Raw genomic sequence first — 13147 nt, forward strand, 5'->3', positions numbered from 1 at the left:
TGGGGGAAAATAAAGGAAATTTCCCCCCCTTTATTTCCCCCCCAAAACCAGGTTGGGGAAACCGAACTAGGTCAAGGAACAGCGGGATGGCGGCGCTGCGCCTCCTTGCTGTCCCCCGAGCTTGTAGGGCTGGCCGATGTCTGTCTGGCGGGCGGGGTGCTCTGCTTCAGGGCGCCCCTCACGCCAGGCGGCAGGCTGCTATCCGCAGCGTGGGGAGCCCTGTGGGGAACTCCTGCAGGGCTCCAACACGCTGCGGATGTCTGCCCGGCACGAGGGGCGCTCTGCTTCAGGGCGCCCTTTGCGCCGGGCGGCAGGCTGCTATCCGCAGCGTAGGGAGCCCTGTGGGAACTCTCGCAGGGCTGCCTAGGCTGTGGATGTGTTCCCGAAGCGCCGGGCGCTCTGCTTTCAGGGCGCCCGACGCTCCGGGAAGCAGGCTGCTACCCATAGGACGCACCCAGATTTCCCCTTCATTTTTGGAGGGGAAAAAGTGCGTCCTATAGGGCGAAAAATACGGTAATTGCTTGCACATCCAGTAGCTTAAAATACTGGTTGAGTATTCATATTCTGGTCAGTTCTGGTCAGAACTGTAGAGCCGACCATTTCCTGTTGGTTGAATTTTCACACCCAAAATTTGAAATGATGCAAATATTCCCTACATTCCTAATCAGTACAAGAAAAGAGGGGACTATTACATGAGCACATTGAGCTTCTCCTTGTTTGTCCAGCCTTATGACTCATTTGGAGAGGGAAGGAAGAAGATTGGGTGTCCCCTGACAACTGTTTGCCTTGTGATTCCTTCCGGAGACCCATTATCTCATGTTTTAATCATGGAATCTCCCTTGGCCTGGGAACTTCTTTATCCAGATTATTTCCAAGAGGGAAAAGCAGGATGTGCAGACTCTCTCTCTTTTGGATATCTCCTTTTTAAACACGGAGAGTTTGTTGGACAGGGCAGCTAAAGCACTGCTGCTTATTTCCAAAACCTGTATCCATTTAAAGAGGAGGTGTAAACAGAAACCTGGTTGTAGAGCAGCCATTCTCAACCTGTGGAGTCCCCAGATGTTTTGGGACTACAACTCCCATCATCCCTTGCTAGCAAGGCCAGAGCTCGGGGATGGTGGGAGTTGTAGTCCAACAGCATCTGGGGACCCACAGGTTGAGAACCACTGTTGTCGAGGCTCTTCACAGAACTTGTGGCCTTCCTTTGTTTTCCCTGGCAAGAACTGGTGCTGACCCAGGATACTTCGGTTCCCGAGGTGGTCCTGTCCCCAACATACACACACTCTCCACTAACCAACAAGGGGCACAATCCAGCAGGTGGTCCTTCTGCCCAGTGCTCACTGAAACGAACAGGAACCATCCAAGAGCACTCCAAATTCAGCACCCAACCGAGGCCGCTTTGGGGGAGCAGAAATCCCCTTTCCAGAATTTCCCTTTTCCACTAAACCCCAACTCCACGCGGAATTCGCTGTCGAGGTGCTGTGGATGGGGCTTTATTTATTATTATTATTTGCTTGTTGTTTCCATTGGTAGCCCATCCCTCATCCCGGGGAGGAAAAACTGGGGGGGGGGGGCCAGTCTGAAACAAGATTCTGAAAGGGAGGCCTGGAACTCTCCAGCTTATCTGAGCATTACTCCTGATCATTTATCACTGTCAGATGGGAGTGGGCGGGGGTGGGGAAGAGGCACTGAACCATTCCTGCTCATCTGTTGACTGACAGCTGAATGAAGAAGAAGAAGAAGAGTTTGGATTTGATATCCCGCCTTTCACTCCCCTTCAGGAGTCTCAAAGCGGCTAACATTCTCCTTGCCCTTCCTCCCCCACAACAAACACTCTGTGAGGTGAGTGGGGCTGAGAGACTTCACAGAAGTGTGACTGGCCCAAGGTCACCCAGCAGCTGCATGTGGAGGAGCGGAGACACGAACCCGGTTTCCCAGATTACGTGACTACCGCTCTTAACCACTACACCACACTGAGCTACACACTACACCACAGCTTTAATGCAACCTCCAGGCAGATAATCTGCCATCAAGGGGAGGTGGAGGGGAGTGTGTACAAGGAAGATACTCTATCACAGCCTGCATATTGCTTACAGCTACTGACATCTTCACGAGGGCTGTTGCGGTGGGTTTTTTTTCCTTCCCCCCCGTTTGTGCTGTATTAGCAGCATACTGGAGACGTGCTCTCAATCTCCAAAATGATAATACCACTACATTGTGAGCCAGATGAGAAGATGTCAGTGTTTTTGTTCTGCGTTTGTACAGAGGGAGTCGACTCCTGACAAATGTCAGTGTCCAAGGGACCCAGCGTAAGCCTGCTGATGCTGTAGAATAGTGCGAGTTGGAAGATTCCTCATTTCTGATTTGGCCACAGCCATGAACTCACCCAGTAGCCTCAGGCAAGCCACGATTCTCTCAACCTCAGCCGCTGCCGCCAGCCTGGAATATGGGGATAAACAAATACCGTATTTTTCGCCCTATAGGACGCACCTTTCCCCCTCCAAAAATGAAGGGGAAATGTGTGTGCGTCCTATGGGGCGAATGCAGGCTTTCGCTGAAGCTTGGAGAGCGAGAGGGGTTGGTGCGCACCGACCCCTCTCGCTCTCCAGGCTTCGCGGACCTCTCCGCAAGCAGCGGGAGTGCTCCCGCTGCTTGCGGAGAGTTGCTGGCATGCCAAAGCCTGCGCGCGCTGAGATCAGCGCGTCCAGGCTTCGCGGACCTCCCAGCAAGCAGCGGGAACCAGTGCTGGGCTCCCACGGCTTGCAGAGAGCTGCCTGTTTGGGGGCTGGGGTCGGGGGAAGCTCGGACCTCCCCCGCCCCAGCCCCGCGCCTGGGGAAAAAATAATTCCCCCCCTTTATTTCCCCCCCAAAAAAACTAGGTGCACCTTATGGGACGGTGCGTCCTATAGAGCGAAAAATACGGTATTAAGTTCACCCTGTACTGAATTTAATTGGCCAGTACATTTGTTTCTTTTTGCAATGTTGTTCTTCACTTTTTGTTGTCGCCCCCCCCCCAGAATCCTGCTCCCCCCTGTTTTATTTGTTGTTATTTGTGGTTAAAATACATTGTCTCTGTGGCTTGGTGGATTTGGCGTGCTGTTTTGGTGAATGGCCTCTGTTTTACTCATGTGCTGCAACCGAAAGGAGTCTTCTGTCATCCTAACATCCAAATTCTTTAAATCCTCCCATTTGTATATTGAGATTCATTTCATATCACATGCTTTAGCTTAGGCAGATTTTATGGAAGTTTGCTTGAAAGTGGTGTCAGTTAAAACACTATTGACAGCAATTGTTATAAGCTACTGCAATAAGTATTTTAGAAAGTGAAATTTCAGACTCTTGGAACAATGTTAATGTAGCATTCATGGATTGTGGCTTTGGAAATTTCAACTTTTCCTTTATGACCCATTAAGCAACATGGCAAGCAAGCAAGCAAGCAAGAGGGAGTACAGCAAACTAGTATTCTACATTTTACCATTGCTAGTTTAATGATTTCAAACTCCTTCCTTAATGAATAATATTTTGCTGTTTCCATGTAAGTAGAAAGCAGTAATTGTAGCTCTGATGCTCCCCAGTTTTCAGCCTCCAAGGGTCAGGAGTGTGCACAGGCCCCTTTCTGTGGCTTTGTCTCCAGATCCAGTCAGTAGCTCCCAGCCTTCTCATCATGCTGTTTTACAGGTATACCTGTATAGTGGCAGCACTTAAACCAGGGATTCTGGGACCAGATGCCCTTATTGTTGTTGTTTAGTTGTTTAGTCATGTCTGACTCTTTGTGACCCCATGGACCAGAGCACACCAGGCACTCCTGTCTTCCACTGCCTCTCGCAGTTTGGTCAAACTCATGTTGATAGCTTCAAGAACACGGTCCAACCATCTCGTCCTCTGTCGTCCCCTTCTCCTTCTGCTCTCCATCTTTCCCACCATCAGGGTCTTTTCCAGGGAGTCTTCTCTTCTCATGAGGTGGCCAAAGTCTTGGAGCCTCAGCTTCAGGATCTGTCCTTCCAGTATCCCCCTGCTGGCCCAGGGTGAGAATTTCAGTACATAACACCCCGCTGTAGGTCAGGCTGTGGTAGTGGGTCCCGGTTCACCATAACAGCACTCCTACTGGAGAAAACCAGAGGCCCATCTGGTTTTTGAGGGTCTGGCTGGAAGCAAGTGATAATGTGCTTGGGGCCTTGGGCTATTGTTTGGGTGATGAGCTACTAACACTCAGCGCAGTTGCATGCACAGTGCAGTTCTCATGTGTCTGCTCGTATTCACTGTCTCCAGTTGTCTGTTCTATCCACTGTCCTGAGAATAATTGAATTCAGGGAACAGCTTGCAAATCTCAGGGTAAAGCAGAGGGAACAAGAGAATGGGAATGGAGAAGGGGAACGAGTACTGACGAATGTATAGTGAGCTAGGTTCTTGTGGGTGTGGGTGTCAGTGGAGTATGGAGACTGATTTGCTTACCATCTGTGGTCTAAACCCATGAACCACAATCCTATGTAAATATTCTTAATTTCAGAGAAATGTGTAAATCGTTTAAAAGACTATATGTTTTTATTCTGCCTTTCCTTTTCCTGGCAGTAATGGTGCAAGCTGTTTTATAAGCTGTTTTGCTTATAAAAAAAATAAAATAAAAAGAAATTGTCCAGTAGCACCTTATAGACCAACTCAGTTTGTTCTGGTATAAGCTTCTGTGTGCATGCACACTACTTCAGATACTTATACTCAGCTTATACCAGAACAAACTTAGTTGGTCTATAAGGCGCTGTTGTTGTTTAGTCGTGTCCGACTCTTCGTGACCCCATGGACCAGAGCACGCCAGGCACTCCTGTCTTCCATTGCCTCCCGCAGTTTGGTCAAACTCATGCTGGTAGCTTCGAGAACACTATCCAACCATCTCGTCCTCTGTCGTCCCCTTCTCCTTGTGCCCTCCATCTTTCCTAACATCAGGGTCTTTTCCAAGGAGTCTTCTCTTCTCATGTGGTGGCCAAAGTAAGGTGCTACTGGACAATTTTTTAATTTTATTTATTTTTATTTCAACTGCATCAGACCATCATGGCTACCTACCTGAATATCTTTTTCTTATGAATGCCTCACCAGTCTTTTTATTTTTAAAGAGAAAAATAATAATTCCCAAATCCTACCTAAAGGAATTTTGGCCCAGTTTAAAATCATTATTTGCTGACATATTGTACTGAATATTGTACTGAAAGACATCATATTTTGTAGCATCAATCAGTGTGTAGACAGTAATGCCGCTTGATATAATGGATGCAGTTGAATGTGGGGTGTCACATCGCGATACATCAACTGCATGAAAACATTGCTGGAACTATTTTAAGCCACCACTGTGCCCTTTGTCAGTGTCAATTTTAATAAGTGAAAATAATTTGTTCCCAGTATAACTTGGAGCCATATTGTTTTTCACAAAGCTCACATCCAGCCAGATGAAAAGCAGTATTTGAGGGTGTTTGGTGGGGGCTACTCTTTAAGGATAGGGGCTTTTCTTTTGCTAGTCTCCTGGCAAGTGCCATTGTTGTAAACAAAAATTGCCCTTTTTCCCTTATGGGGTATCCATATAGGTTCCCTATTGGTAGGAGAAAATAACAGAGGCCAACCAGAGAATATTGAGATGCAAAGCAGCTAGTAAGCCTGATCTTTATTGATCTGTTGCAATAGGGTGCTCCCCTCACCTGCAGGAAAGGAGGAGGAAGCCAGAACAATGACACGCAAGGCCTTATAAAGACTTTTGAAATTGCCACCCTGTAGATCAAGACCACCCCCAGAAATGTCATACATACATCACAGAAGGGGTGGGTGTAACCTAAGACCACCCCTCAGATACATCATACCTACATCACAGAAAAGGCGGTCTAAAACAGAAATTTGAATGTTGTTTTTCTCCTGTCATTGTTTATCTCCTGTCTGGCAGGTTACTTGATTGGATTGCCTGGGGATCCTGGCCAGGAATACTTAGTTCCTGGGCCAGGTCACAGGCTCACACCCTATTCATATCTTAAGTGTGCCCTTTAGACAGGATTTGTGAGGAAAGAGACAATGGGGAGGTTTCCCACTTTCACCTTGCAGAGAAAACATTGGCTCAGTTTAGGATGGTTCCAGGTCGGTCTTCCTGTGCTGATCTATGTACGTTCTTGGTTGGTACACTTATGAACATTTCCATATATCTAAGACCTCAAAATTCCCATCACACCATTCAGTGGCAGTGGTGTTCGGAACAGGAGATTAAGAAGCAGGAGCCTAAAGCGCCTTTGCTAGGAGTTAAGATTAAATAATGGGCCCATCACCTCCTGTCAAATAGAAGGGGAAGAAATGGAGGCAGTGAGAGATTTTACTTTCTTGGGCTCCATGATCACTGCAGATGGTGACAGCAGCCACGAAAGTAAAAGACGCCTGCTACTTGGGAGAAAGGCGATGGCAAACCTAGACAGCATCTTAAAAAGCAGAGACATCACCTTGCCAACAAAGGTCTGTATAGTTAAAGCCATGGTTTTCCCAGTAGTGATGTATGGAAGTGAGAGCTGGACCATAAAGGAGACTGATCGCCGAAGATCTGATGCTTTTGAATTCTGGTGCTGGAGGAGACTCTTGAAAGTCCCATGGACTGCAAGAAGATCAAACACATCCATTCTTAAGGAAATCAGCCCTGAGTGCTCATTGGAAGGACAGACCCTGAAGCTGAGGCTCCAAGACTTTGGCCACCTCATGAGAAGAGAAGACTCCTTGGACCCTGATGTTGGGAAAGATGGAGGGCAGAAGGAGAAGGGGAAGACAGAGGACGAGATGGCTTGACAGTGTTCTCGAAGCTACAAACATGAGTCTGACCAAACTGTGGGAGGCAGTGGAAGACAGGAGGGCCTGGCGTGCTCTGGTCCATGGAGTCACGAAAGTCGGACACGACTAAACGACTAAACAACAAGATTAAATAGCTTGCCATTTGGAACATGAGAACTATCCGTATCCTGCACAACTGTGTATAGCAAAGGGTGCAATTGGGGATTTAAAAGGCAGTCATCGGGGAAGGTCTTGTAGCATTGAGGCAAACACCGTGTTTGTCTGATATGCTGGCCTGACATTGCAGAAAGTTTAAAGTGGGTCAGGAGACAAACAACTAATTTAGGCTCAGTTTATGAAAGAAAATAAGTAAACAGCACTGAAAACAGCCACCCACACCCACCCTCTTGCAATCTTCTCAAATTCCCATGAGTACCAAGCTTTGTTTGCTGTGGAGCAGGAGGAGCTGATGCTTGAGAATCAAAGATGCAAACCCCCAGCGAAGCTAGTTGAGCAAGTTCTTTCAATCGTGACAATGAGAGCGAACTCTTCTACTGTTGAAGAGGAACATTTGAGTGGAAAGCAGCATTAGCAAATGGACACAATCTCTCTCTTTCTCTCTGTCTGTCTCTCCGCCCCCACCTGCTGACATTATTAGACGTTTCACTTATAAGATACTGAAAGAGAAAATCACAGTGACAAATACCCGCTCTTAAATACGTTATTTCCATCTCTTTCTGGTTAGTGTCTTGTATGCAAGTGTGATATGCAAACCACTGGCTTCCAGATATTTCCTGATGCTTATTCACAGCAGTGAAGGGTTGTCATGAAGAGTGGGAGTTAAGGGGTAAGTCTGGGAATGGGCCGGAAATCAGGTGAAAGAAACTTCTGCCATCGTAATCCCATTGCAATCCTATTGTCTTTCCTGGCTCTTGTGATTTATTGCTGCATCTCAGATTGCCAGGGCTTTTTCCTGCCCCCTTAAGCCATGCAACTCTCAGAAACAAGGAATTTATTCGTTTCCTGCTGTAGCGTTTTTCTTTTTAGTTTAGAGCTTAAAAGAAACATTTGGGGCATTTTAACTTGCAAGGAATAAATGGAACAGACAGTCCATATCCTGGGTAAGATGCTTTATAGAGAGATAGACCATTGGTCCATCTATCACAGTACCTTGGTTCTCAAACTTAATCCGTTCCAAAACTAAAGCGTTCCCAAACCAAGGTGCGCTTTCCCATAGAAAGTAATGCAAAATGGATTAATCTGTTCCAGACTTTTAATAACAACCCCTAAAACAGCAATTTAACGTGAATTTTACTCTCTAAAAGACCATTGATCCATAAAATGAGAGCAGCAAACATTGTACTGCAGTCACACAATCAGTCAGTCAGTCAGTCAGTCAGTCAATCAATCAATCAATCAGTAGCTGAACTGGGTTCCACACAGTCACAAAACAAACAAAAAAAGAGCTGCAAAAACAAAACCGCAAAATAAATAGCAAAAACAGACAGACCTCAACGTAACACTCAAAATGGAAGCGTAACTCTCAAAACGGAAGTGTGGCACTCAAATCGGAAGCGGTAACACTCAAAATGGAAGCGTAACACTCAAAACGGAAGTGTGGCACTCAAATCGGAAGCGGTAACACTCAAAATGGAAGCGTAACACTCAAAATGGAAGTGTGGCAATCAAATTGGAAACGTAACACTCAAAATGGAAGCGTAACACTCAAAACGGAAGTGTGGCAATCAAATTGGAAACGTAACACTCAAAATGGAAGTGTGGCAATCAAATTGGAAACGTAACACTCAAAATGGAAGCGTAACACTCAAAACGGAAGTGTGGCACTCAAATCGGAAGCGGTAACACTCAAAATGGAAGCGTAACACTCAAAACGGAAGTGTGGCACTCAAATTGGAAGTGTAACACTCAAAACGGAAGTGTGGCACTCAAAACGGAGAACGTTTGGCTTCCAAAAATGCTTGCACACAAGAACACTTACTTCTGGGTTTGCAGTGTTTGGGTTCCAAGTTGTTTAAATACCAAGGCATTTGAGAACCAAGGTAACACTGTATTGCCTGCATGGACTTGCTGTGGCTTCTCTACAGTTTAAAAGAGGGGATGTTCCCAGCTCTTCCTGGGACCTTCTGTGGGAAAAGCAGATGCTCTATCATTGAGGTATGGCCTTTCCCTCATTCTTTCTTCTTCCTACTTCCCAGATACTTCTCCTGCTCTTCCTTCGGGAGGGTGATATTTCGCTTCTTCCAAGTGTACAGATGGAGCAGCTTAAGCCTGTTCCATTTCATTTTTCAGGCTTTAAGAACGGAAGAAAAGCTCTGCTGGATCAGACCAGGGTCCATTAGTACAGCATCCTGTTCTGACACATGAAAATTACATTATGTACTTCAATTTTATATGTACTGTTTCCCTAAAATGCTCGTTTTATTGGAACCTGCTTGGCTTTGCCTCATGACCATTGCTGGTCAGTTTATTTTGGTTTTTGCAAAAGTTCCTGCAGGATTACATGCTAATTGCGTTGGTGTGGTCTCATCAAAGCCAATGGAACTTGACGTTAAAATATCTGGGCACTGTTGTGGATATTGCTGTAAAGGTTTTTTAGATCTCTGACAAAATGGGAGGTTGTTTAAGAAAATTAATGGAGCTTTATATTTCCTTTAGACCCCTGTGTAACAACAGCACAATAAATTGGTATTGAAATAAAATACAGAAGTGAATTTCTTTTCACACAAGCATAATTGAAAGCAAGTATTTTAAAAGCCTATTAGCTATAAATAACAAGTATCTAACAAAGTAACCATTATTGATTATATGTGGTGGAGACATTAACAGTTCAAGCTAAAATGATTGAGCTCTCATGAAAATAAAGAGCGGGGGGTGGACTTCTAGGCCATGACAACCAACCCCAAGGTGTTACCTTCCTGTGGCCTTGAAGGTATGAAGGTGATGCCCACCACAGAATGCCTTCATAAGAGAATAGGCAGGGATAAAATTCTCTGTGCCAAATGCCTGCCGGGCATTAACTTTGGAAGTATAGACTTGATTCTGACCAAACTATGCCTCCTAGAGCAAAATATACACCAGGAGGCTTAATTTGGTCAGAATCAAGTCTACACTTACAGAGTTAACACTAAATGCAGTACTTCCGGTAAGCAAGCCATCTTAGTCGCTAAAGGGCCATGAAAATTTGTGTCCCAGGCTTTATAGACTTGTCTACCCATGTGGAAACCAAAGGGGCTCACTGGTTGCCAGACGTGAAATACACATATTGACATTATTTTCAGCTCTCCCACCCCACTACTGTCATTGGTGTCCCCACCCCTTCCTTCTGGAAGCACATTAAAAAAAAATGACATAAGGAATTGCCATTTGCAGTAAGCAAGAGGGTTTTTTTAATGTTTCTTCACATTCACACAACAATTTTTATTTACAGCAGGTTTTCTCGATTTAAGGACCCCAATTCAAATGTTATGGGTGTTACAGAGGCAAGGTGACCAAGTAAGCTACATAAAGAATATAACAGGCCCTCCAATACTATCACACCTAGGGATAGGATACTGAGGGGAGCAAACCCAGACCCCAGTCTAATCTGTTTTCAGGAGTTTAGCTCCCATTAGTGATCCAGGTGGCAGATGGGCTTCCTGGCTATGGAGCAAGTGTGTTCAGGGATGCTGTTGCCTGGCAAACTATACCATGATAAAGGTGAAGGTAAAGGGACCCCTGACTGATAGGTCCAGTTGTGAATGATTCTGGGGTTGCGGCGCTTATCTTGCTTTACTGGCTGAGGGAGCCGGCCTACAGCTTCCAGGTCATGTGGCCAGCATGACTAAGCTGCTTCTGGCGAACCAGAGCAGCGCACGGAAACGCCGTTTACCTTCCCACCGGAGCGGTACCTATTTATCTACTTGCACTTTGACGTGCTTTCGAACTCCTAGGTTGGCAGGAGCAGGGACCGAGCAACGGGAGCTCACCCCATCACAGGGATTCGAACCACCAACCTTCTGATCGGCAAGCCCGAGGCTCAGTGGTTTAGACCACAGCACCACCCGCGTCCCACATATACATGATACATAAAAAACCCAAAAAAACAAACCTGAAAAGCAGAATCTTTTAGTTTCATGCAATTTTTAAAAGTTTTCTCTACAAGAAGTGCCGTTTGACAATTGCCTTTATCATCATTGCTATGAATAAAGGATTTAGCATTAACCCATGCTAGTTGAGGTATCGAAGATATAAATATGTTTTAGGGGCTTGTTCCCATGGTACATTTCCTTACCTGACAGGTAGCTATTTCCTTCTTTCTTAGATAAACACCATGTGAATGGAAACAGCATGGTCGAACCTTTTCCAGAGGGAACACAAATGGCAATATTTGGTAAGTTTTTCTATTATTAATAATATTGACTATCAGTACAGCTCTTTGTGTGTGCTCTATAAAATTATTTACAATTATTATTCCACTTGGTTGTTGTTAGAATTCCCAACTCCTTGGTGGCTCATTCAAGATCACTGAGTGAGCTTCATGGCTGAGCAGGGACTTGAATCCAAATGTGGCAAACCGTGTAACCTTGGCTATGATTCACGGTTGGTTGGTTTTTGAGAGAAACAAACCATGAACTCATGTTTAGATGACGCAACAAGCCAAGGCTTGTGAGTTGTTGCTCCTAGTGTGGAGGAGGAGGACTTTGGGGCAATGAGCACACAATGGTTTAAATGTGACATGTGAATGCAGCCACACATTTTTATTGATTTTACTTCTTATAAATTGCTCGGTTACAAGTCCTTCCTTCTGCTTTTGAGTGTTACGAGTCAATATATTTTGGTTTGGGATTTGGGATCAACCAGGACCTCTCTGAGCATTCAGTTGAGAATCATTGATTAAAAAAAGAAGTAATCACTGGTATAGATAAAAGGATTAAAAGTTCAGGAGACATTTCAGCAAGGCACTTGACAAGGTGCCCCATGATATTCTTGTAAAGAAGCTGGTAAAATGCGGTCTTGACTATGCTACCACTCAGTGGATTTGCAACTGGCTGACTGACCGAACCCAAAGGGTGCTCATCAATGGTTCCTCTTCATCCTGGAGAAGAGTGACTAGTGGGGTGCCACAGGGTCCTGTCTTGGGCCCAGTCTTATTCAACGTCTTTATCAACGACTTGGATGATGGACTCAAGGGCATCCTGATCAAATTTGCAGATGACACCAAACTGGGAGGGGTGGCTAACACCCCAGAGGGCAGGATCACACTTCAAAATGACCTTGACAGATTAGAGAACTGGGCCAAAACAAACAAGATGAATTTTAACAGGGAGAAATGTAAAGTATTGTACTTGGGCAAAAAAAAAGAAAAAAAAAAGAGAGGCACAAATACAAGATGGGTGACACCTGGCTTGAGAGCAGTACATGTGAAAAGGATCTAGGAGTCTTGGTTGACCACAAACTTGACATGAGCCAACAGTGTGACGCGGCAGCTAAAAAAGCCAATGCAATTCTGGGCCTCATCAATAGGAGTATAGCATCTAGATCAAGGGAAGTAATAGTGCCACTGTATTCTGCTCTGGTCAGACCTCACCTGGAGTACTGTGTCCAGTTCTGGGCACCACAATTCAAGAAGGACACTGACAAACTGGAACGTGTCCAGAGGAGGGCAACCAAAATGGTCAAAGGCCTGGAAACGATGCCTTATGAGGAACGGCTAAGGGAGCTGGGCATGTTTAGCCTGGAGAAGAGGAGGTTAAGGGGTGATATGATAGCCATGTTCAAATATATAAAAGGATGTCACATAGAGGAGGGAGAAAGGTTGTTTTCTGCTGCTCCAGAGAAGCAGACACGGAGCAATGGATCCAAACTACAAGAAAGAAGATTCCACCTAAACATTAGGAAGAACTTCCTGACAGTAAGAGCTGTTCGACAGTGGAATTTGCTGCCAAGGAGTGTGGTGGAGTCTCCTACTTTGGAGGTCTTTAAGCAGAGGCTTGACAACCATATGTCAGGAGTGCTCTGATGGTGTTTCCTGCTTGGCAGGGGGTTGGACTCGATGGCCCTTGTGGTCTCTTCCAACTCTAGGATTCTATGATTCAATATATATGCTCACTGATGCTCATGCACACCTCCCTAACCAAACAATGCTTTCTCGTTTTTTAGATCAGTTGCATCTTCTAAATACTTCAAACTTAATTCTTTTTCAGTTTATTATACTTATAATCATTTGCGCTGGAAAGCCAATTGAGAGTAAATTTTTTGGATTGAAAATGTTCCATTTTTGGTCTGATGTGTTCACCTTTTAAACTAGGCAAATTGTTACACGAGGCATGGAGAAGAAACGGAATCGGGCTCTAGGTTCCTTCAAAAC

At 45.3% G+C, this 13147-nt stretch overlaps 1 protein-coding gene across 4 annotated transcripts in view; it reads left to right on the forward strand.

The window, feature by feature from the left end:
- Nucleotides 1-13147, forward strand: part of MSRA (methionine sulfoxide reductase A) — a 216712-nt gene that overhangs the window by 65452 nt on the left and 138113 nt on the right. For 3 of the 4 annotated variants that reach the window (XM_082217948.1, XM_082217946.1, XM_082217949.1), the window contains exon 2: nucleotides 11102-11170. The exons of the other annotated variant lie outside the window; for it this stretch is intronic. In XM_082217948.1, coding sequence (XP_082074074.1) covers nucleotides 11102-11170 — 69 coding nt within the window. The remainder of the gene's footprint in view (nucleotides 1-11101; nucleotides 11171-13147) is intronic. 4 annotated transcript variants of the gene reach the window in all.

Source organism: Podarcis vaucheri, assembly GCF_965113315.1.
Source record: "Podarcis vaucheri genome assembly, chromosome: 3".
NCBI classification, from domain to species: Eukaryota; Metazoa; Chordata; class Lepidosauria; order Squamata; family Lacertidae; genus Podarcis; species Podarcis vaucheri.